This window comes from Penicillium digitatum, chromosome 3 (assembly GCF_016767815.1).
Source record: "Penicillium digitatum chromosome 3, complete sequence".
In the NCBI taxonomy this organism is placed as follows: domain Eukaryota; kingdom Fungi; phylum Ascomycota; class Eurotiomycetes; order Eurotiales; family Aspergillaceae; genus Penicillium; species Penicillium digitatum.
This window is the reverse complement of record NC_089386.1, coordinates 3,015,496-3,040,247: the sequence shown is the minus strand read 5'-3', so window position 1 is coordinate 3,040,247 and position 24,752 is coordinate 3,015,496. Positions and strand designations below refer to the sequence as shown.

At 49.6% G+C, this 24,752-nt stretch overlaps 8 protein-coding genes across 8 annotated transcripts; 6 read left to right on the top strand and 2 right to left on the bottom strand.

The window, feature by feature from the left end:
- Positions 1 to 419: 419 nt before the first annotated feature.
- Positions 420 to 1,101, top strand: Pdw03_8625 (serine threonine protein kinase; the record flags this gene model as incomplete). Its single annotated transcript, XM_014682348.1, has 2 exons — positions 420 to 440; positions 496 to 1,101. The coding sequence occupies 2 exons, from the start codon at positions 420 to 422 to the stop codon at positions 1,099 to 1,101; spliced, it is 627 nt and encodes a 208-aa protein (XP_014537834.1).
- A 3,454-nt stretch (positions 1,102 to 4,555) lies between these two features.
- Positions 4,556 to 5,356, top strand: Pdw03_8624 (MFS transporter, sugar porter (SP) family protein; the record flags this gene model as incomplete). Its single annotated transcript, XM_014682347.1, has 1 exon — positions 4,556 to 5,356. The coding sequence occupies one exon, from the start codon at positions 4,556 to 4,558 to the stop codon at positions 5,354 to 5,356; it is 801 nt and encodes a 266-aa protein (XP_014537833.1).
- Positions 5,357 to 7,911: 2,555 nt separating this feature from the next.
- Positions 7,912 to 9,442, top strand: Pdw03_8623 (UspA; the record flags this gene model as incomplete). The annotated part of the gene is made up of 3 exons (XM_014682346.1): positions 7,912 to 8,222; positions 8,279 to 8,669; positions 8,723 to 9,442. The coding sequence occupies 3 exons, from the start codon at positions 7,912 to 7,914 to the stop codon at positions 9,440 to 9,442; spliced, it is 1,422 nt and encodes a 473-aa protein (XP_014537832.1).
- A 1,167-nt stretch (positions 9,443 to 10,609) lies between these two features.
- On the bottom strand, positions 10,610 to 15,515 carry Pdw03_8622 (Armadillo-type fold; the record flags this gene model as incomplete). The annotated part of the gene is made up of 7 exons (XM_066102020.1): positions 10,610 to 10,757; positions 10,819 to 11,192; positions 11,250 to 11,333; positions 11,432 to 11,752; positions 11,813 to 14,140; positions 14,315 to 14,728; positions 14,871 to 15,515. 7 exons carry the CDS (start codon positions 15,513 to 15,515, stop codon positions 10,610 to 10,612), a joined length of 4,314 nt encoding a protein of 1,437 aa, XP_065957103.1.
- A 1,289-nt stretch (positions 15,516 to 16,804) lies between these two features.
- Pdw03_8621 (TB2/DP1/HVA22-related protein) lies at positions 16,805 to 17,913 on the bottom strand (the record flags this gene model as incomplete). Its single annotated transcript, XM_014682345.1, has 3 exons — positions 16,805 to 17,609; positions 17,673 to 17,822; positions 17,885 to 17,913. The coding sequence occupies 3 exons, from the start codon at positions 17,911 to 17,913 to the stop codon at positions 16,805 to 16,807; spliced, it is 984 nt and encodes a 327-aa protein (XP_014537831.1).
- A 650-nt stretch (positions 17,914 to 18,563) lies between these two features.
- On the top strand, positions 18,564 to 19,578 carry Pdw03_8620 (DUF833 domain protein; the record flags this gene model as incomplete). Its single annotated transcript, XM_014682344.1, has 2 exons — positions 18,564 to 18,629; positions 18,682 to 19,578. 2 exons carry the CDS (start codon positions 18,564 to 18,566, stop codon positions 19,576 to 19,578), a joined length of 963 nt encoding a protein of 320 aa, XP_014537830.1.
- A 1,576-nt stretch (positions 19,579 to 21,154) lies between these two features.
- On the top strand, positions 21,155 to 21,719 carry Pdw03_8619 (uncharacterized protein; the record flags this gene model as incomplete). Its single annotated transcript, XM_066102019.1, has 5 exons — positions 21,155 to 21,203; positions 21,281 to 21,326; positions 21,397 to 21,463; positions 21,526 to 21,643; positions 21,709 to 21,719. 5 exons carry the CDS (start codon positions 21,155 to 21,157, stop codon positions 21,717 to 21,719), a joined length of 291 nt encoding a protein of 96 aa, XP_065957102.1.
- Positions 21,720 to 22,250: 531 nt separating this feature from the next.
- On the top strand, positions 22,251 to 23,246 carry Pdw03_8618 (uncharacterized protein; the record flags this gene model as incomplete). The annotated part of the gene is made up of 1 exon (XM_014682342.1): positions 22,251 to 23,246. The coding sequence occupies one exon, from the start codon at positions 22,251 to 22,253 to the stop codon at positions 23,244 to 23,246; it is 996 nt and encodes a 331-aa protein (XP_014537828.1).
- Between the last annotated feature and the right edge of the window lie 1,506 nt (positions 23,247 to 24,752).

Genomic DNA, 24,752 nt, shown 5'->3' with positions numbered 1-24,752 from the left:
GTTTCTCATTTTTCTCTTATCTATTTCTTTAGTCTAGTTTACTATTTATACTTAGCTTCGGTCCTTGATGGTCAAAAATCGAGGGGTGTGGCCGCCTTCGACCTGAACGCCATGGTGGTCCGTGCGTGGGGATTTGTATAGCTTCAAATATGTATAAATCAGGGATATAAAAACCCCGTTTCCGCTCGTTTCTATCGTCAATGGGTTGTCGGTCTCACATGAATATCTTAGGCAGCCACCCACAGCAGACTATTGAAATGCGATTCAGGCGGTAGCGTAGAAAAGGCAAAAAAAGCTGCTGAGGGCTGCCGCTCAAGAGCTCGACCGGAGAAAAGCAAGTAAACGAAACTTCGATCAATCCTAACCACATACACACACACACACACACACACACATCCAAATTCCGAGACATCAGGGCCATGTATCCGAATGAGCCTCCTGTGAGTAAAGATTCTTCGAAATTGAAGTCCACAGAAGAGTAGTTAACAAAGGTAGATCAGCGATGCTCCCCCCAATCGCGGCACCATCTCGGGTTCCCCACCCACCGACATCTACCAGCTGTTCCTGGCAGTCTACCACCGCGGCGAATTGTCTCTTGGTGACCACCGAAAACGCCTGGGCTTCTCCGCCTACCACTGGGCCATCCTCGTCTTGGATGCAAATCACGAACGCTACTACGCCTACGACGTGACTGATGGATCCACGCCAGACCCGGTGATGCGACGCGACCTCAATCCCGACTTCCAGTGGACATACCGGGTCAAGAGCAACGTTCATCCGGAGTCGTGTGACTCTCTTCTTATCAGAATGGCAATCGGCAAGGCCACTGACGGAATTGGCCCGGATACTATCAAGCTGCTGCTTCAGTCGGTTCAGCTGCCGATTAAGGGTGCTCATCCTCCCCAGAACTGCGTCAACTGGATCAGGGCTGTCCTTCACAAGCTCCGGTTCCATGGTTATGCCCGTGACTTGCACAACATTGAGATGACGATTGATCGTGCTCTTGCGTATGCTGATCTTCGTATGCTGGACCCTGACAATGCTATCGCTGTTCTCGACCACCTCGGCAATGAGCTGTTTTACAGGCCATATGTGCAGTGAGATGTCTTGAAGCAATGCATTTTTATTGCTGAATCTTGAAGCGTTCTGTTTCGCTGGAGTTCCTGGTGACTGGTCTTGGCTGGGCGTCTTGGGCGTCACTTGACCATCAACTGTTTGATAATTTGAACGTGGCTCATTGAGCATGAATCAATTCTGTTTCCTTTAAGCTTGTGGTCTGTACCTTGTGCTCATATTGAAGATGCGAGGCGAGGCGACATGGCTAGATATATAGACAAGTATAGTAGGTCATGTTCGCAAGTTTGTGTCGTGGTAGTCTTGTTTGGATACTTTCCCTTTGGTGTAGAGTCTAGGCGGTGAAAACGGCTGAACTTGTGAAAGGGACTTTTTCGATGCATAACACGGGACATTAGTCAGCCGCTAAGACGGCCATGTGTTTTCGTCTTTTGAGATGTGAAGGCGGTGAAACTCAGACTTTGTGGGTACGCCGGTTTGAGATAGGCCATGCTATCACGTGGCTTGATTTCGAACACATCAATGGGCCGGGAACAAGGCCAGAGATTGATCAAAGCGCCGATCTTCTGGAAGTTTGTTTCAGGGCTTTGTTTCCAACTCTACTCCGTACGACTTGCTCGATTTTTTCCGATTAACTCCAAAATATGGCTCCTTTGCTTACAGATTGAGGATGAGCAGGGCCAAATGGTTTATCAGACGCCGCTAACTATGAGGCATATACTAGCCAGCTCAACTTGAATGGATCTCAACAAATCCACATGGGCGCAGGAAGAACCCGCCAACCACAACTTAAAAAAATGCCTCAGTCATCATGAGTCACGAGGAACTATGTGGTATGGCTTGTCAAAAGTGAATGATGGTGAATCCACACGGACGATTTCATCCGACCTGCCCCGTCGCCATATGCCGCATAGCCAGCAGCCCGTCAAACCTCGATCTGGCGGTGGACCGTCACAGTCCCGAGTACCGGCAACGAAATCCCGAGATCGAGTCACACTCCTCATTTGCACGTGTCGATCACCCGTGAATGATAGCGATAAGTGAACCAAAGCCAAAGCTCGAACGAGCCTAACGTGAATTGGGAATGCATGGCATAGCGTAAGGTGTGTACAGTGCACGATCCACGCGGACACGGAGCTCGGAGACGGAGTATGGATTTAAGCCGAGGACCGGAGGAATCTGCAAGGTTAGCTACTTACCCAAGTAGGCATGAAGCATGGATTGCAAGGTAAGATGTGATGGGTTGTGCTTATGCTGGTTATTAAGAACTTCATTGCATAACTTATGCATCGATTCATATCAGCCTCAATGTACACTCGTAGACTACGTCGTCTATTTTGAACGAAAGAGGGTGAGTGATTCTCGTCTACACGAGTATTCCGTAATCTTCCTCAGTCTCAGCTCATCATCATCTTGCCCTAATAAAGCAATTCGTAATCTTGGAATCCACCACTTCTAGAACCAAAAGAATCCTATCTCTCAGCCAACGGTGATGCATTAATGTCGGAAAGTCCTTGATGTCATACTAGTCACAGTGGGTCTCGGGAAATTCAGCCAAAGCCCGAAAAATCCGACATCGATTTTTGGGTTGACTATTGTTGCCACCTGCCGATATCATAGACCCTGAATTCATGTGTTCCAGACTGTGGCTGGACTTGCCTGTTGACCTCGTCATTTCCTAGTTGGGCAATTCGTATTAAATCTATGTGGTGAATAATGAAAGGCCAGAAGAATGAATTTTCCGTACACAGAACATCTTCGACTGTGAGAGAAGCTTAAAACCTAATTTATTGGCATAAAAAAAATTTTCTTCGAGGCATTTCGTGTTCGGGTACTCCGTAGGGCTACGAAGTGGAGATGGAAAATATTTCGCAAGGGTTAGCCATGCGAGCGAACCACCTGCCCAGAGCTTTTTTTTTTTTTTTTTTTTTGTGCTTAGTTATCCGCGTGGGCATTACCTAATTTGCCAAGATCAAGGTCCAAGACATCTGAAAAACAGGCCCTTGGAGGACATTTTACCTGTAACATGAAACGAGAAGCACTTGATCTAGCCCCCTCCTTGCAAGGCGCAGTGTCAGGCTTCTTTCACTACTTTGAGCAGAGTTCATTTGGGGACCAATGAGATCCTCCAATGCCACATTGTGTGTCACATTTGGAATGCAAAACGTACAACCTACTTTGTACGTCCATAGGCAACGCTGTAGAACCGCGCGCAAATCGTTCTGGGGGTGGTACTGAAATTGTGCTGCCTCATGGCCTCATGAGGATCTGTGCGCACCACCAGTAGGTACCTTCTTGGGCATTCCCCACCGCATAGCCTGCTCACACATGGGATCCTGGTCAATCTCGAATTCCTGGGGAATACTAGTGTGTCAATGCTGCCAAGGCTGTACACTGGTCATACTTGTCTAGGGAGATAAAAGGCGAGGGGTACTAGTAGCGTTGCATAATACAGAATGCGCATGCGGACCAAGGTGGCTTGGCTTCCAAGATTCAACAGCTTCCATGCTGACATACTAACTCGCTGGATATTTGTCAACCTATATATACATACCATGGTAGGATCCTGACACGTCGAAATGTGGTCAAAGCAATTGTCAGCTCCAAAGACACATCTATCTTGTTGATGTGATTCGGTACCTATGGATACTGTGATTGGAAATCGAACTGCTATGTAATCCAAACCCTGAGTTCCAAGGTTCGATGGGGAACCTTAAAGACTGTATCGGTAATTAAACTAACCAGGAAAGGAAAGAACGGAAAAAGGAATTAAGGAATTAAGGCAAAAAATTAAACTGATTTGGACGGCTTAAGGTGCGACCGATGCTCCGTACTCCGATCGGTTTTTTATCCTCCGATACGGACCACGGCACGGCGGATTGGTCATCCGGGCGCCGCTGTAGGTAAGTGACTCACTAGAATTACCCTAAAATTTTTTTTTTTGGAAGATCTTTGACTTGAAAAGACTGTACGGAGTAGGATTTGCACTCTTCATCTAAGTGTCTAAGTACAACGTGTAACGTAGCGGTGAAGATTTATTAGAAAATAAGAACCTTGAAAGTGAATGCATTATTCACAATTCGGGGCTCGGCGTCTACCCTTTCTCCAATTTTTTTTATTTCCGGTGGATCTCTCATCCGTAAAGTCCGTTTCGGGTGGATCTGACTAAAAAGACCAAAAAAAAAAAAAAAAGGAAGCCTGCCTTGTCAGATTAAATATAAACCTCTTGTCCTGGAAGGTGTTTCGGATATTTCCAAGATCTACTTTTAACTCGGTTACACTATCGATCTTGTCCCCCTGGAAGAAAATCCTGATCTATCATAGTATACTTTCATGCATCACGAAATTGATCTACTCCCCTATCCCTTCTCCCTTCCATCACACCGCCCCACGAAGATCCACTGTGACTGGATGACGCCTAATTGAGTCACCACCAAAGAGTCATACCCAATTATCCCTCAAAAAGCTCGTCTGGCCCACCATGGACTCTTCGTCCATAACCTCTAATACCCCCAACTCCTCCCCCTACTTCAATTCTCTCCTCCGTCGCCGCCAACAAAAGAAAATGAGTATCACTCAAACATACTACCTCGCCCACACCGCCCGGAAGAAGCTCACTCGTGAAGCTTCCCGGGCAGACCACGACCTGCGCCTGCTCGTTGGCCACGCAAACCTCCTCGACTCGCTGATGTTCGACCTCGCCGATGCTGAGCGTGAACAAGAACGCTGGTTCAACCACACTGTCAGCGGAGCCACCAAGGCTTCCTCTTCTTCTACTTCTTCTCGTCCCCACATTCAATGGGCTTCGACGGTGGTCGAAGAGCCCGAGGAGGACTGGGACCCGGAGGATGCGTCCGATATGGACTCCGAAATCAGCGACAGCGACGACTCCGACTACGACGAATCTGAATTCGTCGTCAACACTCCTCCTGTACGCCGCCGCGCTCCATCGCCGGCGGCCCACTTTCAAGAGGACCTGCTGGAGGAGGATGACGATGGCGATGACACTGACTCGGACTTTGAATATGACGATTCGGAGGATTTGGATGAGCTGAGCTTGACTCGCTCACCCTCACGACAGTCGCCACCTGAACTCGCCGATTCAGACGGAGAGTCCGAGGATGAGGCGACACCGCCCTCCCCACCCCAGCCTACGCTGGAGATTTTTGACAAAAAGGAGCCTGCAACTACGGCCATTGCCTTGGCAGGCTCTGATCAACCCCACCTTTTTGAGCAAGGATATTTTGGTACACAAGAGCAGACCATGATCGAGGCTTACTGATTAAGCTAGATCACTCCCACTTCATTACGATCTCGACCTCCCCCCCTCCCCCCTTGTCTCTCTCTCTCTCTCTCTCTCTGCCCTCTGCTCCATAATCCAGCGATACATACCTGATACCCTGATGCTCTGACGACGATGTTTTTGAAGCGAGCCTATATTTACCATCTCTCATCTTCTACTTTTTGGCGTTTTTGGTTCGGTCGCGTTCGGTGAATCTCAATTTTTGGACTTTTAATAATTTCATGTCACATGGGCATTTCTGTTACATTTTCCTCTCATCTCTTGGCTATCAGTGATAGCCGGCCCAACACCCAGATCTCCCTACAAAGGTAGAGACTGTGTATTGGAGCGTTGAAACACGGGGAAAGTATTGTGATTCCAACCGATGTACACACGAATAGTGTCTTTACTTTCCCCACAGAAACCAAAATCAAACAAAAACTCAACCTCAACAATATTCCATCTACTCCGTTGCAAGTACAACATACTCTGTAGTCAATGGTGCATAGTACCGTAAATAGTCCCCTTCAAACCGGCAGAATCGTGCCGTGCATGTGACCTTGCCGATCAGCGGGCCCGAGCGCGCAGAATTCGTCCCCAGCCAAATAGAAGTGCAGCTCGCCAGCACGCCATGATCTTCACCGCCAAACACAAGATAGATAGATCAGAGCCAAGGGTACGGAGTAGAGATAGTGTTAGATCGTCGCGGCTAGGTCGGAATAGGGCGCCGCTACGGGTTCATGGTCAGCTGAAGGGTTTGACTAGTTCCTTCTTTGCCGGGGTTGTTTAAGGAAAGGGGGTTAAATTTTTTCGCTTCTTTTTGCTTCGAATGGGTACCTTGGCTTTGTTAGAAGTAAGGTAGGGCGGCATCCACATTGGGCTAGTAAATTGGGCTACTGAGTGAAAATCAAGAGGCTGGGCGGAGGCGTGTTGGGTATTTTCTTCGATGTTGGGCAATCTGGACTGGTACTGTTATTGGTTTGGCTCTTTGGGTGTATTGCAATAGATTTACCCCTATCTGGCATCATTTTCTGCCATCTGATACTCCGTAAGGATGTCGGGGGTACTCGAAATATCAAACTAGTCATATTATATGCATAAACAACGTGGGTCCTCTTGTTGTGGCTAAGCACGGAATACATTGGCCGAGATGTTGCAACATGCTAATCTGTACTCCGTAATCCGTACTCCTTAATCTGTGCATCACGTATTACAACCCCGTACTTTCGCTTCAAAGATTGGTGCTATGCAAAATGTTACCGTTAATATGGTGCTCTTAATATCCCCTTATCAGTAGGTTGAGATCCTTTCGCTTCTACTCTTGCCCTCATTTCTAGGTGTCTGACTCTGGTTTAATGCCATACCAGTATCAAAAGTCTAATTAGATCATCCGTAGCAGCTACATCGCCTGATTTCAAGTCTCGCGAACTTTTCCGTTTCTTGCTTCTCAACTAGCTGTTGATAAAGAAACACGGAGTAAATCCGGTGTTTTCAGTCCCGCGACAAACCCGACATTTTTGAGCTCGGGCTAGGACCCCCCTCCCCCCGCCACCCCCAACCCCCTTCTTTTCTTTCTTCAAGAGGGTCTCCTATCAATCTATTTAAGATAGCGCGTGTACGGAGTACTTATGCCACTGAAATGGCGGGCGGGTGGTTTAAAGAACACGGGGTGTTCGTCGGGGGGTTGGCCTCCACAATTACCGGATTTGAGCCTAATCAAGCCCTACTATTAGTTATTGAAAATTGAATTTTAGAGCTCTACCTCAAGTCAGTTAAAAATAAGTAGAAGCAAGCACTACATGTACTGCGAGGGGGGGTATTTGGCGAAGATATAGTTGACCGGTCTATACCCAGGAGATTGCTTGCTACACACAAGGCAAAGGGCCACTATGCTAAAGGTTAAAATTTTTAAATTCATTGTCCAATTCTCTATCTATTCATATTAGATAGTAACGTTTTTACTACTCTTGTGGTCTAGATACAATTGTTCAAGAGTAGTTTAACACATTTCATGGGGTGCTTGTTTAAACCGACTATCGCAGGACTTAGCCTCAAAGGGTGAATTTACAAATGGGAAGGTAAGCTTCTTTCTTTTTGGACATTCTCATCTGAAGCTAGTCTCCAAATGAAGACTTTTCACGTAGAAACCGAATGACTATGTTGTTTACAGCTTTCTTGTATATAGGGATATAGGGTTGTGTCAATCACTGGACCCGTGGACCCCTGCCGCCGTTACATAAGCATATTCGAACTCTCGAGCCGTTATCGATAAGTGAACATCGTCCTGACCAACCGTCCTGACCCCTCGCTGCATCCGTCACTCTCCAGCTCGACCAAGATGACTCGTGGCAATTAATCTTCCTGGTTTCAATTGAAAGGATTAAGTCAAAACATGATACCAAAACACCGCTTGGTCCTGTGGAACCCTCAATAACCCCGTGGCCGCTGATACGCGCGACTACCTCTCGTCATTTACGACAACATACGGTCTAAGAAAGCCAACAGACCCATCACACCCCTGTTCACTTGCAGCAGCGCTGAAGATTTACCTCCTAATGTCTGCACCGACTTCTCCCAAATCCTCATTGGGGTCTGCAGGTCGACCCAAACTCGGAGATCATACGATCCCTATTGCGGGGTCCGGCCACACCCGTAGCCTTTCCGGTGAGGTCAAGCCCAGAAGCCAACGGAGGTCCATCCAATTTAGCGTCGACTCCGCAGAGGCTCAGTTGCCTACTCGTTCGTCAAGCTTCAGGGAAAAGCGACTTTCATATGGGGATACCCCGACGAGGGAATTATTGGAAGAGAAGGAACGGGAACAAAAGGCTGCCCAATTGAACCGAGGGCCATCTCCACCACCGCCGAAGTATGTTCTGCTCAAATGCTGCGTGTGAAACGGCGTGTAACTAATGGAAACAACAGAACCTACGAGCGAGGAGTCTCTTTCGACACTTTCGACAATTTTGATGCTACCGATTTCTCCCTCACATTAAACTACAAACACAAAGGCTACCAGAGCACGCGTCGTAGCAGGACTTTTTTGTGCGGAACTGACCAGAACGAGTATTCTGAATTCGCCCTCGAATGGCTCATTGATGAGCTGGTGGATGACGGGGACGAGATCGTCTGTCTTCGAGCGGTGGAGAAGGACTCTCGCATAGCCAGCGATGTCGGAATCGAGGAAAGAAAGTACCGCGAGGAGGCCGAAAAGTTATTTGAGCAGGTAATCCAGAAGAATACCCAGGATGAGAAGGCCATCAGCTTGGTCCTGGAACTTGCTGTGGGCAAGGTTGAGAGCATCATCCAACGCATGGTAACATCTCCGAAAACCCCGATGGTACCTCCTACCAACCTAACATCCCCTAGATCCGCATATACGAGCCTGCAATGCTTGTAGTCGGTACACGAGGACGCAACCTGAAAGGAATGCACAGTCTGCTTCCAGGCTCCGTGTCCAAATACTGCCTCCAGCAGTCACCCATTCCGGTGATAGTCGTTCGGCCCTCACCGAAGCGCGAAAAGAAAAAGAAGAAGCGCCGCGCAGACCCAACGCGGCGCAGCTACAACCACATCCTGGAAATGAGCGAGCAGCGCGGCAGTCAGATCTTCGGCGCCAGCGCCAGCAACGATAGTAGCACTTCGATGCTGCCAGACGAGGAGGCTGCAGTGGCCAAGGCACTTGGACTCCCCGCATCATACGCGAATGCGGCCTCGCGCAGTTCTTTGTCGGTCTCGGACCGTAGTAGCATTAGTCACGACGACTCTGACTCGACGTACCCCATTAGGAACTCACTGGATGCAGTGGTCATGTCGAGTCCGGGTATCGGAAGTCCAGCAGCTAGCTCTCTAGAGAGTGTCGTTACTAGCAATAGTGTTCAGCCGTCTCCTTTGCTGGACAGGATTGTGATATCGCCCTCTCCATCCGATCAACCCGGCTCTCCTAAGGTAGACTCATCTACCAGGGTTGACAAGCCAGATGAGGTGACCGAGCCTTCTGATTCAACCAAGAATCCCGCGTCTATCCCTACAATTGAAGTGTCAGATAACAATGGCAAGCACGACAACACGAAGGAATCTGAATCCTGAAACCTTGGCTTGCCTGCTCCGCACGAGACTCTTGATCTCCTTTTTTGCCATTTGACTCGTATTGCGCTATACATAACACCGTCACGCTTTCTCACATACCCACGATCCATACGACTATCCGATTTCACACCTCATGTTGCTTAAGTCTCTCTCTATTGAATAGAATAAACGTCAGGGATCACGTCGGTTTGCGACGGGACTGACAGTTATACCCCAGCCCAGTATCCTCATTGCTTCTTGTTCTCCGATAAGTTCTGACCTGGTTATACGTTTCACAGATTTTAGCCCTGTTTATTTCTCTCCCGTCTTGCGCCCACAGTGAAATAGACATCGATTGCTTAGCCTCCCTCAGATGTGCAGATATCCAGTAACTATTTCTTTACTCGTAGGCACCATTCTTGTCGTAGTGTACTTAGGACCAGCTCCTATCGACGTCCCCGATAGTACATTTGAGCATCTACGTACAGTGGGGGATAATTTCTTTTATCTCAAAGAAAGATATCATCCCGTGGCCAGCAGGCGAAGCAATTCATTCAATCACAATAAAGCTGAGTGTTGCTCCGGGTATCGAGGGAAAAACGACGAGGACAAAGATAGGAGAAAAGCAAGAGCAAGAGCAAAAGGGAGAATGTGCAAAGCACAAGAAGGGAGAGAGAGAAAATGTGGGAAAGAAACATCAGTAACCCTTCATGACCCCTATATCATCAATCCGTCCATGCCGCTTTCCACTTCCATGGTAGAAGCGCCTACTAGATGTGCATGTGGGGAGAATGGAAAACAAGAATATGAAATAGAAAGTGGTTCAGCAAGTCCAATTGCAAGCAAAGTCCTACTCTCAACCATGGCTTCACACCCATTCTCTCAATTCAATGAAGAAGACAAGGAAATAATAAGGAATTGAAAAAGATGTCAAAATTGTACACTATGAATCGGGTCTCTTTCTCGAAAGAAGTTCAAAAAGTAAAACCAGCCGTGATAAAGTGGGAAAAAGTGAAGTCCTAGGGGAAAACCGACCAGTCGGAAAATGCAAAGGAACCGTGACCGAGTAGAAACAAAGGCGCATGACATTCATCACGGGGAAAAAACAATGGGAAATGACGAAATCGAGGAAATCTTTTGGTGAACCAAGAAAATGGAAGACGTTGATCATTAACTCCTAAGGAATTTCTATGCTGTGGATTCGCCGTCCTTGACAGACGGGGTTTTTGAGGGACGCTCTGCAGCCGCGGGCTGCGACTTGGTGAGCATCGGGGAAGCAGGGTTTGACGGTGGCGAGGTAGCCATGTGATCCCGATCTTCAAGGGCAGCAAGCGCACTGGGGAGGGTGTTAGCATGGGGAGCTCCGGAGGAGGAAGGCCTTGGGGGTGGTTGCGTACCTGAAAGCATTCATCGAAGAATTGTCTTCCTTCTTGCTACCGGTAGGAGTGCCGGTGCGGCTACTGGAGGCGCTATCGTCGCTACCACGGACTAGGCTACCGCCGGGACCGAGGTTCTTACGGCCGCTGTTGGTACGTGAGCCGAGGAGGCTGGAGGGACCGAATGACATGGGCTGGTTGGTGTTGCGAGTCGCACGCAAACGGCGGAGATCGTCACTGCCAACCTTGCTTGAGGCGTAATCGGGGGGAGGGGCCTGGTTTCCGTATCCGAAGCCGCGGGCATCACCGCGACCCATGGGAATGCGGCCACCGCCGCCACGGTTGCTGGACTGGCGCTGGCGTTCAGCTTCAGCGGCTTGTGCAGCACGGGCAGCCTATTTCAAGAGTTAGAAATGAGACAATGGTTGATTACAGCGATGCAGGTTACTTACAGCCTCGCGAATCTCAATGATGGTCTGAGGACCCTTATCGGCATCCTTGGAGGCCCAGCGTGCAGCACGCAGATCGACGATATCCTGAAAAGCAGGTTAGTTTTCTATTTCATTCTTTTACCCCCCCCCCCCCCCCCCCCCCCCCCCCCCCCCCCACAGGACCAAGAATTAGGGAAACTTACCAGAAGCATGAAACGAAGACGGCTGGGCAAGTTGGGTGTCTCAATCATCAGGTGAATGCGAGCAAAGTAGGCATCCATCATGGCAGGTCCCTTCTCAGAGGCATCGAGGCTGGCACCGATGGTGCGCAGCAAACTGGTCAAACTCTCAACCTCGGCTTCATCGGGGATACCCTCGTAGTCCACAAGCTTCTTAACACACTCGTGCATGATACGCTCTGTAAGCATGCCAAGCTTGTACAGTTCACCAATGAACTTGACGAGACCGAGACCACGACGCTTAGCGGCAGCAGCGATGTAGTATTCGTCAGACATCATTGCAACCTGTGATCGATTATCAATTAGTACAGAGGGATAATGAAGTTTTGTTGCCGATCGACATACCTCTTCAGTAGTGCCTTCGGGCTTCTCAGGCAGATTAGTTTTCCAACCACGCTCGAACTCTTCTTGACAGCGGTTGAGCAGGTACTTGCGGAACAGACTTCCACCAGCGACAACAGTGCCATTTCTGTCACGGATGTTCTCATCCTTAATTTCTGGGCTCATGCTCTCCAGCATGCTCTTACAGAACTTGGCGTACATAGGGGCCCAGTGAGCCTCATCGGTAGCCTTCTCAAAAGTGAGTTGGATGACCTGGCGCAGGGTACGACCGTCAGTCTCATCCTTGGACTGGGAGACAATCGCGAGAATTTGACTAGAGATACGGTCAAAGTTCTCCGGTGTCATCTTGTTGAGAGCAGACTTGACCTTGCGCTGCACGACATCCGGTGCCAAGTAGCCGGTATCACCACCAGGGGCGGGACCGGCAGCACCCTGGCCAACACTGCGGGGCTTCCAGCCAGTTGCAGTGGTTTGAATCGCCTTTAGTTCCATACCAGCAGTAAGGGGCATCGACTTGTTTTGCGCCTCGTCCCCTCGGCCACCGTGCTTCTTCTGTCGGCTGTCGTTGCGGGGACCCTTGCTCGAGCTGCCACGCGGAGGAACACCGGCAGAGTTTTGGCGAATATTTCCAATGGGACCCATGCTACCAGGGCCGCCCCGTCCGAATTGGAAGGATGCATTGCGGCTACCCATCGGCCCACTGCCCATAGGGGGCATCTGACCAGGTCGGCCTGTGTTGAAGTTGCCCATGCCGGAGAAGGCTCCTGGTGGACCCGTGGTACCGCTGCGAGAGCCAGTACGGCTACCCATGCTAGGAGTGCGGGCAGATTGGGGACGGGACGAATCGGCGGCATCACCAACTGTATCCCGCAGACGAGAGTCCCAGTCAATGGAAATCTTGTCCTTGAAGATGGCCTGGAATTGCAGCAGGAATTCCCGGTCGTAGTGGAACTTGCGGCCTTCGGGCGCAGCTGCGTTCATCTCAGTGCTGGGAGGTGTGATGGTGGATGGGTAAGTGATCTTGCTGAGGTCTTTCAAGAACTGGGCATTCTGCAACGACTTCATACCTGCAGTTGCTTGCAGAGGCTCGGTGGACTTGGGAGTGTCGAGCTTGAGGCCAGCGGGCTTCTTGGAACTAGCGCTGGCAGGCTTGGCTGGCGGGCCCATATCAGATGAAACAGGAGTAGCAGCACCGCTGTCGCCAGGGGTGGAAGACTCGGTGGCACTATATCCACCCTTCTTGAGCGAAGCAAATGCATCCTTGATGTCATCCTGGGCGGCTTCGCCACCTCCGGCACGAGCGGCATTCTCGCGCGCAATCTCGCGGGCCTCGGCCTCAGCCTCAGCCTTCTTCATGTTGGCCTCGTAGTTCTCAAGTTCCTCGCGCTCCTTCCGTGCAGCTTCCTCCTTCTTGGCTTGCTTGGCGCGGTTGTAGTCTTCCTCGGCAGCACGCTCCTTGGCTTCAATCTCGGCCATTTCACGCTCGATGGCATCAAAGTCGATCTCGTCGTCATCCACGGGGACGGGAGCTGGAGCAGGGGCCTTCTTGGGCTCTTCAGCAGGGGCAGCAACCTCCTTCGACTCTTCAGCAGCAACCACCTTCTTGGGCTCCTCAACGGGAGCAGCCTTATCCATGATGCTAAGATCTTCAACGGCAGCCCGGACAGACTCGGTGTCGTCCTTCTTGGCATCGGTCGACGCGGCTTCAGTGGTCTTGCGAGAGGCCTCATCGGCCAGGCGCTGTTTCTGAGCAGCCTCATCCTGCTGGATCTTCAGGCGAACTGCATCCTTCAGCTCCTGCTTCTTCTCCTCGTCTGTCTTTGTGGCATTCGGCTTGCTCTCGGTACGAGTGTGCTCAGACGCGCTGGCGGTGCGAGGGGGAGGAGTGGATGTGGGAGGAGCAGATAACTTCACGGGCGAAGGGGTGGCACGAGCAGGGGATGCGGGGTTCTTTTCGAAGGTCTTGACGGAGCCGCTGTTGGGGTCCTTGATGATGATTGGGCTCTTCTTAGCTGAGGGGATGATGAAGTGAGGCTTGGGAGCAGGGCTGTTGGATGCGCGGCTGCCAGTATGTGTGTGACTTGCGACAGCTGGACCAGCAGGTGCTGGCCCTTGGCCGAGGCTCGAAGCTGGACGATCGGTAGATACCTGAGAGGGAGTACGCGAAAGTGGGGTCGCCTGAGGCATGGGGTTAGGGAATTGCTGTCCCATGTACTGAGGGTTGTAGGGCATGCCAGCAGCACGAGGTTGGGGAGACGGCGGGCCCATATAGTAACCAGCACTCGGGTTGTAATAACCCGCGTAGTTGGGATCGTAGGCGTTGGGGAATGACTGTTGAAATTTCACCAATGTTAGAATCTGTTCGAACTGACCACTTTCAGGCGCAAGATCCACGGGGCACTCGGATGAGTCTGTAGGGTTGTCTTTGCGCCTCCAAGAGCTGGTAAGGTTTCTTTGAGAACGACGCCAGGAATCCTGGGAAGTCCGGGAAGGGGGGGATCTCACAGCTTGAGGGCCCATGTGTTGACCGTAACCGTAAGGTTGCTGAGGCATCTGGGGGTGTGCCATCGGAACTTGGTTCATCTGAGGAGTGGCAGGGTTAACGTTGGCCAGGGCAGGGCTGCGGTTGGCTTGGTGCGGCGAGTTCGGGTAGGGAGCCAGAGGACGGCCCTGGTTCGAGCCGTGAAACTGGGGACCCATATTAGGACCGCCTCGCGGCTGGTTAGGGGTCTGACGGAAACTGGGGTTAGGCGAGTAGGGGATCTGCTGTCCCTGGTAGCCGGGCTGGGAGTATCCGCGACCGCGACCGCCTTGGTAGCTTGAACGTCCGGGACCGTTACCCATGTGGTTGCTCATGTCGCTGTGGGTGGATTGGGAGGACTCGCGACGCAAGTGCTGAGCACCGTGTGCGAGAGAAGCCTGTGAAATCGAACACACCTATGTGAGCAAAACAAATTCAAAAACGATGAGGCATAGGAAAAGTCGCGCACAGGTGGTGCCACGCTAGATACACATTTGCGCATGCTAGATCGCTCAGGAGGGAAGAAATCCAGATACTTACGTTGGCATCAACAGATTCTCCAAAACTACCGAAGTTCGGCACATTTCCTTGCGCCTGGTAGGTCGATGGGGGTGGGCGACCGCCGCTGGACGCGGGCTGAGGGATAGGCGAGGGGGAAGTCTGAGGAGAAGTCACCCGGGGATTTGTCGAAGGGGCGCCAAGTCCAGCCTGGGTCTGGTTGGAGACGGGCACAGCGGGAGCACCCATGTTGGGAGAACTCTGCTGGAATCCGAACTGAAGACTGTTGGGCCGACTAGCCGGGCCACCGCCGTTGGGCATGTAGCCAGAGGTGCCGCTCGAGGTGATGGTCACAGATGGCTTGCGAGAGTGATCGCCGGAGGAAGCAGCCGAGGCAGTGGGAGCTCCATTGACAATGGTCACGCCAGAAGAGGCCGACTTTTGAGATTGGTTTTGCATGGGTTTGCCGTTCACAGATACGGAGCTCGACTGCCCATGTTGCGCTGAACCGCCCACGGTGACGGGTGCGGCGGTAGAGCCCGTCGCGGACTTCTTAGTTGCGTTGGCGTAAGATCTAGCTGGCGCCTGGGTGGCAGGCAGGGGGGTAGAGGATGCGGGCTGGGTCGAAGCGACGGGAGTAGCGGTGCTTTGTCCTTGGTTGCCCGACTGAGGAGGGTTCGAGCTCATTAGACAGGTTGTACGTCTAAACGCGCGAAGAGGGAGGAAAGTTCAAGAGAAAAAAAAAGACGAAGGTGATGTCAGTACGCGGAGGCGTAACAAGGCCACATCCAAACCTAACTGCAGGTTATTAAAACGGATGAACTGTGATAGAAAAAAAGGAAACGAGTTTCCGAAATACACAGAAGACCAGGTACGCAGCAAGAGCAGCGTTTTGGTCGACAGTGTGGATTTTTAAAGGGTTGATTCTAAGGGTAGAAGATGGTGGGAGAGAAAAAATTCAAGGCGAAAAAAAATATTCGGGTTTGTGGAAAACGAAAGGGCAGAACAACAGAGAGAGTTGTGTGCCGGGTCGACCAACGTACCTTTGAATGTGTGTTATGGGATGGATTCTCTTGAGAATCTCTAGACACAATGAACTTGACGAAATTTCGATTTCAGAAAGAGAAGTGAGGGCAAAATAGAAAAAATGGTCGAGAGTGATACTGTCAACGCCACCCACATGTTACAAAGAATCTACGGAGTATGTTGTATGTTGTATTGACTATAGACTACAACATACAGTGTATGATAGTGTCTACAAGACAGTAAAATGTACACCAAATGAAGTTATCCATGAATTCTATCAACCAGTAAAGATGATTCTACTCGGATTAATGACTCTGGAGTATTATCTATTCATCTGGAACCTGATAGACCCTCCATCTGTCCCCCAATGCCCCATTTCTCCCGTTTGCCACTATGGTAACCCCATCTCTACATCTCCATCTACTTCAATACATGACACATGATACAAATGGACTTACAAGATGTTTAGAAGTACTCCGTCTACACTATGCATTTCATAAAAAAAAAATTGGATCTCCTATGTCTCCTGATCTCCTATGCACCCCCCTGATTCAATAACACTCAATAGTAGCTTTCGACACACAGGGATATCAAATACTTCTCCCCTCCACGTCCTTGCAGTGCATCTGCGTTAAACCTCTTTGATGCAAGGCTATTCTTCCGACCGGGGAAATGTGGCTTGACATCCTCGCTTGATCTCAGTAGTAGATGAGCCAGCCTTCAATTCAAAGTTCGAGTTAACTGTTATTGAACAGGACAGGAAAAAAACCCTTCCCTTGAAAAAATAGCATGTCTCCCATCCCCATCTCTCACCCAGCAAGAGCAAGGTGTTGAAGTTCTATTTTGATCTTCTTGTTCTACTCTAGCCACCCCCCCCCCCCCCCCCCCCCCCCCCCTTTTTGTCCCCCCTTCTCTCCCCCGTTAGACGCGGAACATCTCCGCGGACAGACTCAAGATCGGTCGTACCCGGTTGCGCGCGACCGGGCAATCTCATCGACAGCCCGCGCCGTGAATTCAGCACCAGACGAGGCCGAGGAATTTTGCTCGTTGTTGAACCAACCGGTTGTCCATCCACTACTAGACTTTCGTTCGGGGCGACGTCCTAGATCCTCATCATCAACCACCTCGAAAGAGTTCTCGCTGCGGTTCTTGCGCAACGGCACTCCGTAGGTAAGGTCGTCAGCCTCGAGCCCACCCCGAGGAATGCTCCGCTCTTCTTGTGCTAGGGTGGATCGGAGATGATCTAGTAGCTCTCGCTGCGAAGAAATAAAATGAGCCTTCTCAGCTCCAGACATAGACTGCAGCTGACGCTGAAGGAGATTGCCACTGGCTGAAAGCTCCTCGTCCCGCGCTTCTCGAGACTTTCCAGATGTCACTGAGCCCACCGCGGCACTCAGAACGGAATACCAATCAGTTGTGTTGGCAGATGACCCGGCAGCTCCGGCAGCGGGGATGTTGAATCGCGAAAGTAACGACTGCGCGTAGGAAGCGGCACCTGGCTGCGGGGGTGTCGTGGGGCGCTGCGGGGGGAGACCCAAGATTTTCTCGCGGATCAAATCGATGGCTTGGTAGAAGTATTGAAGACCCAGTGCCTTGGCCCGCTCATGGGTGCGGCCGATCATCTCTTCAATCTCCCGCTCATGGTGTGTCAAGAACGGGTCCACATATTCTTGGTACAGTAAGCGAGCCCCTTGCGTCTGGGGAAGGACGAGATAAGACATGAAACCGAGGCGGATCCAGCTATAGAATGGGAACCTGGGAAATTATCGAGTCACGATTAGCTTGCGATCCTCAAAAATTGGAGTGGATTAAATATACCATCCGATGATAAACACTGTCCAGGACTCAGCGAGCAGAGTGATTGAAAGCACCACCCAGTACATCAGCCATGGTGCGAGTTGTGAGGGGTCGGAGGAACGGAGAGCTTTGTAAGAAGCGAAAACTGGGAAGAGGATCGTGATAACTGAGCTATACAAATAGATCTGCATTAGCTTGCGGACCTCTTTCTGGGGGTCTCGGATGATACTTACGACAACAAGTCCGCAAAGATTCCAAACATGATGAAGCCTGGGTGAATTGAAGATGTGAAAAAAAAAATTTCCTGGTCTTTATTTTTGGTCTTCAGTCAGCCCCGCTGATCTGAGACGAACACCGAAGTTGGGCAAAAGAAAAAAGAGAACAAAGCAACAAAGATAGTCTATGGGTATATGATGATCCGATTAAGAGATCAAACAGGATAAGCTCCAAAAAGAGAGATAGGACACAAAATGTATTTCACGATAACTTCGTAAGAGAGGTGACTTGCATTTCCCATCTGGGCAATGGATGTGTTGACGTCATCTTTTTTGGGGGGGAGGAGGGGGGGGGGCTGATTGTTATTGATTCATATTTTTAAAGACTATATATATATCTTAGATTTAGATCTTGAGATATTTCAGATCTTATTTTGACGTTGTTATTGAATATGGTACAGGAGGTACAAGCCCGACAAGGCACACGTCGCCAACGAGCGGCCCAATCACCCGAGATGCTTTAACCAGTTCCTTTTCTACGTATAATGGCCTGTTCCTCTTTCTCTTCCAGGCATTTCTTTTCTCGAGAGTCCTTAATCCCACTCCATTTTCCATACACCGCGGTTCATTCTGTGAATCCTGTATTGTTATTTCCCCGCACGTTCAACTACCCCGGTGGACCTCAGAAACTCAAACCATGTGCATCGCATTGATCTCAACTGCCCATCCAGAATACTCGTTGATTATAATCAACAACAGAGATGTGTGTATCTTCCCACTCTATGATGTGGAATCTCAAGTTTAATCACACCTAGGAATTCCTCCATCGTCCTACATCATCGCCAGACTGGTGGCCGGAGCCAGCCTCCTATGTCCTTGGCTCGCGAGACTTGGCTCGATCTACACATGGCACGTGGATGGGGGTCACCAAGCATGGCAAGGTGGCAGTTCTTACTAACTACCGTGAGGATTCGACCACCGCAGCCATCGGAGTCTACAGCCGGGGCGTCATCGTCAACAGCTGGTTGATCGGGTCCACCGATAATTTAAAAAATACCAGGGAGTTTGTACAAGGCATCGTGGCCAGCCCAGAAGCAAAGCAGGTGGGGGGGTTCAGCTTGGTGTGTGGACATATCAACGAACCCTTGGCCATTGTCTCCAACCGTTCCACGGACATGGACCAGATCACATGGGTGGCAACGGAGAAGAATCAGACACGTGGGCTTAGCAACACAAGATTTGATGACAGGACCTGGCCAAAGATTATCGATGGAGAACAGTTGATGGAAGCCGCTATTAACGAGCATGTGCAAAAGGGGGAGAGGGAGGGCGAGAATGCGTTGATTGATCGTCTGCTGAAGGTTCTCAGCACAGACAGTCTGCCACGACTACCAGAGAAGAATGCCACAATTGAGACATACATCCATCATCTGCACAAGACTATCTTCGTTCCTATCATCGGTGCTCCAAATGACCGTGACCAAGCTGCAGAGAAAATTGCTGCGGCGCGGGTAGAGGATGAAACCCCGGCAAATGGACCCCCCGACCAGAGTTATACATCTGGATCATATGGGACACAGAAACAAACGGTGATCCTGGCACGACCGGATGGACGGGTTCGATATTTTGAAAGAACGCTGTATGACAATGATGCGAATACGGTGCCGATCGGACAAGGGGATCATTCATTTGAATTCAATATCACAGAGTAGTTTTTAATAATCTTAGTGAATACACTTTGCCCATCTTATTGATTGACTTGCTCCAATGAGATCAGCAATCATTCCAATCAACGTGGGGATTGCAAGAGGCGAACTATGAAGGGTCAAGTCCTACTCAAACAGAGGGCTAGCTTAGTCATGTCATCAACTCCAGGAGGAAGAGCTTCATATTCGCTTTCAGCCGTCATTGGAACGGATTCATTCTAAGACACGGTTGTGCTTTGAACAGAGTGATTGAATTTAGCAATTATGGCTTTCTCCGGGAGTTGGGCAAGGATAACAAAGAATCAGGGAAGAGTGAGGGGAAAGAAGACATTGAAGTCAAGAACAGGTGAAGGTTAGATATTTAATATGTTGGAACGATTCAGCAGAGGGAGCAATTAGAACGTTGGATGTCACTAACTTTTAGAATTCTCAATTATCCATCTTCTTTTTCTCTATCCCACTTTCCAAAATCAATCTTGAGACACATGCGCCTCACTATGAATCCGACTTTTCTTCCCCCGATGGTGTCCGGATTCTTGGAATTTAAGCGTTCCAGGGGGCCATAGCAAGTGACGAAACCATTCAATTTACCCTGTGCCTCTTCCTTCCGCGCCTAGAGAGCCTTCCCCAGAAATCTGCACTCGACGATTTCAGAAGTGCTAGTCTCAGCAAACCACGCGCAATAATGGATCATACCCCGACCCTTGAGGACGTATTTAATGATGAGGACAGAGGCCCATCCCTGGACCCAGGGGATGAACTGGAAAATGCAAATAATCGCTTACAATCGACACTGAAATCCAGAGATTGTTTCAAGGACGAATGATACACCGATACCGATCAAGTTCGCAGGGAAATGTCTCTGCCCGTTTTGATATCTCGAAAAGGGCCAACGGAAACTTTTTTATCTCTCTCCTTGAGATCAGACAGACTTGGCCCCTTTGAAACAAAGGAGTGGCGAATGATCGAAAAGTATCGGTAGATTAGTGATCGTCCACCTAAGCCACATACTGTCATGTCTTGCCTCGCACATGCTTGACACCAGGGCCTGACTACCCACGAAATGAGAGATGTTGTGAACTTTATGGTCATTCGGACACTTAGATGACCATTCCATACTTGCCAAATTCATTCAGTAGGGGGGTTCAAACTATATGACAGGTCATCCAAGAATCATGTCTAATAGGTGTTCTAAATTTTAGATCTTGGTTCTCTCCTATCTAGGCTATAGGAAAGTAAGATTCCTCTAAGCAATTTACGATGTACTGGCACTGGAATTGCAATCCTCCCAACTTTGGCCTTTTGATGAAGCGTCCGCTCTAAAATAGATGTATGTTGGATGTTTACTAAGCCAACCCGTTGGTCAAAAGGTGTCTACTGTGAACCGAGACTCATCTTGAAGGAAGTCTAAGCCTCAAAGTGTTTAGTTGTGGTGGCTATTCTGCTAGAGCGCTTGGTTTGGCGAAGGGATTAATACTAGTCGAAGGTCGTAGTTCCTAAGATTGAAGGTTGGTTCATCTGCTAGTTGGTATGGATATCGTAGATGGATCCATTGTTTGTTCCAGTTCCCTTAAATGTAATAATGTTGACGGTAACATTGCCGCCTCGGGAAGTGATCGGCGGATTCCAGGGTGAGTTGGTCACCCCGCCGCCCTAAGCTGCCCACTGAGCAACCTGATTGCTCACCCCGGTGCTCTCCCCTGATCAGCCCCTTCACCCTCCGTCTTGCCTTCTAGCTTTCGCCTGCTCCGATGGTAACCGCACTGCCTACCGGTGTTCCTGGGAGTTCTGGTCTGGAGATGACGTATTCCCACGTCGCTACAGTGACTTGCTGTCCTCTTCGAACTTTCCATCGGTTGACTCGATCCCTTCGGCTTGCATGAGATATTCAGTACCACCTCACCTCTACACCCTCTCATACGTTCTCTCGCTAACGCTGCCGACACCACCCAGCAAACGAACCACGAAAATTCACCGTTGTCCTCGTTCCTCCATATACTGTGCCAATTTGATCCCAGGAACAACATTCGCACCAGCCTTCGGGCAACCTCTTTATGTGTGGTATACCTAGGTCTCGAACAACTCGCCGCGCCGTGTGACGCAAGTCGACGACATCGGCTGACGGATCTAGTTTAGTTTCGGGCTAGATATCTGCCACTGAATGAATTAAGCTAGCATTCCTAGGAACCCTTTCCTATAACTGATCCCTCGCAGCTAGAAATGGCTCTGCGATTGGCTGCAGCGAATACTGGGGCCTTGTCGATAGATCCAGAATCTATGCCGGTTCTGTCGACAATTCGCTGCTCTATCTCACGGGCTGATTGAAACGATGAATCGAAACAAATAAATAGTCCCAACTATCCCCCCTTTGCAGCATTTGTTTGAAATATCATCGACCGTGAATTTTACTGCCTCCTGCTTTGATTCCCATTCATTCAGAACCTCTTGAATCTACCTACCATGGTAACGCTGAACTATCAAAGATTTTGGCAGCCATTACCAAGAGCTTCAGTGAGACGCTCTTCCACCGGCTCAGAACCCAGACTACCGATGTAGTGAGGCAATCGGACGCCCCAGAAGAAAGAGATGAAGCAGACTACACCCTGGGGAATAATGTGCCACAAGAAGAACGCAGTACATTGAGTCTCGGTAAGACATATTTTAAACACCCTCCTCCCATGCCCCTTGGAATTATTACGGTCTCTCCAATTTTAGAAACCGACGAGCCCCCTCGAGCCAATTCGCCTGAACTCTATCTCAATGATGCAGCATCAGCCGCCGGAAATTATCCTGACTACCCCGAGGAAGTCGCTCTTTATCCTTCCTCCCGAGATACTGCCTCCGTGACTGGCTTAGAAGGCCCTGGTACGACAAGAGTCTTCGATGTCTTTGAGGACGATGGCACCAGACAAAGCGACGGGGGGTATTACAGAGATTGTAATCCAAACGAAAGGAAGCGAGCTTTGGAATATTCAAATACATCCTCTCCGAAACGATGCCGGCACCGGACTTCTACAGTCACAAATGCGAACAAGCCGCGAGGAAGACGAGCACATAAACCAGGAGCCGGAAATTCGCCAAGCAAAATCACAGAGGGCGATTCCGCGGGCAATCTTGCAGGCCTAAGGAATGCGATCGGATATTTGAAGCGAGCTTACAGTGTAGTCACTGCTGAGGCCAAATTTTTTGACGACCTCGCGGGTGCAGAAATTCTCAAAGAGAATCTTGCAGTGCTTCAGCTTGCAACAAAAACGCTACAACACGCATACGGCATCATCACAACAAGCACCACAGCAATGGAAAATTCAGTGCGAGAGGCTACGACTGTAGAACCACGGCCAGGTTTTACCCGCAGGAAGTGGACCCCCGAAGATGGGCGTCGACTCTTGAGGTTGAAAGACTCTCAAAAGCTGTCATGGAGTAGTATTCGCGATTCGTTCCCCGAAAGAACTATGAATGCACTCAGGAGCCAATACTCTCGGGAGACTTCCAAGCATTTGGAAGCTTTTTCGAGTAAGGGGAGCCAATCGGTCAGCGCTGGTCGGCAACCAAAGTACACATCAAAGATCCGAAGAAGCCCTAGGCCAGGCCAACCTCACCAGGTCAAAAAATATGAGGAGCGAAGTCGAGCACCACGGAAGGTATCCCTCGCGTGCAAGGAATCATTGCGGTGATAATGCATTGAAGTTGGATTCCATTGATCCCCGACTCCGTGACCTCGGTAATGCCTAAGTCCGCCCCACTGTATTTTTTTCTGGTGGTAAGACCGGCATAGGATCTTTGGGCGGCAAAATATCTTCTGCAAATGCGAATGACGGTCAATGCTACAATGTCATTAGAGCAGAAGGTTGTGTTTCCGGAGTTCTTTATGTAGATACCGAGCCTATATTCAGCGAGTTGAGACTTCTTGCACCGATTACATGATACGGTTTTTTGGTGAAGTAGAAGTCCGTATAGAGACCTGCTAGTGCTTACGTAGTGTAGAGACTGGTATTTTCTCTTCAATATGCACATCAAATATAGTTCAAAATCTTCTACCTTCCAAAATTGGCGCTAGAGACTTATACCTACGAACTGATCTTGGAAGGCGATTGACTACAAAGAATTATGCAGCAAACGAAATGTATATGCATTGAAAGGTGACAATCGAGCTGGCCGTGAACCTCTCACGTGTTTTTATTAGCTTCCAATAATAGCAGATATCGTCGACTATCTCTACCGAGATGTAACGCGCAGAATGAAAGTTCGACCAAGGCGACCCAGATAATCCTATTTTTGGAACCTCTGCCAGTTCCCAGAGCCATTCTGGCTCCCAGAAGAGGTGTCCTGTATTACTGGGAGCGTTATTGCATGCTTCCAGCAGGCTTGTTTGCGATCCTGGGAACACTTAGCCTCCTGGGAGTGCTAATAGTCGCTGTCAGGGATATACTTTAAGCATACAGGATGAATGGAGATGATCTGCGGGACCCACATGGTGCATTGTATGGGTTCCCCTGAACGCGAGGAAGCCTGTATCTAGAGTCAACTATAATTGTTCACCATGTTGGTTATTCATGACAAGACACTTCCATCTCTACGTATACGAGATACCCTCGCAGTCGCTCTCAGGAACACAGTTCAAGTCTCCCAGAAGCTGATCAAATGCATCCACGCTTTCACTTCGTAAGACTCCTTGAGTTCCGGGTTCTTCCTAACCCAATTTGAAACAAAGCTCATGAGATGCTTATCTGCGGTTATTTAATATAGTGCCTCTCATGGTAGATGTGTTTCAGAATATACATATCAAGAATCTATGGAGTAGGCTCATGTTTAGGTTTTTGTTAATCCTTCAGCAGAGACATGGGCCTGTGCTCCCCTTGAGGACTTTGCCCCTGGTATTTAATGGCTAGCTCGTCCATCTTCATTTGAATCGGCTCAGGGTGATTTGACTCCTTGTTCTGTGAGCGTCCAATAAACTTGAATTAACGAGTGAAAACAAGAGGAGCAGCCTACTATTTGTTCTGTAGATAGAGGCCACTCTTTGGTGTTCGAAGTCAACGTGTATAGTTGGCCTGTCTTCTTCATTCGGAGAACGAAGTGGATGTCGGCATCACATTCTGTACAATACTCGAAAATCTTCTTTAATAGTGTCTCCCTCCTTCTCAGACTTTTTTGATTTCCCCTTCTGGTATCAGATGTTT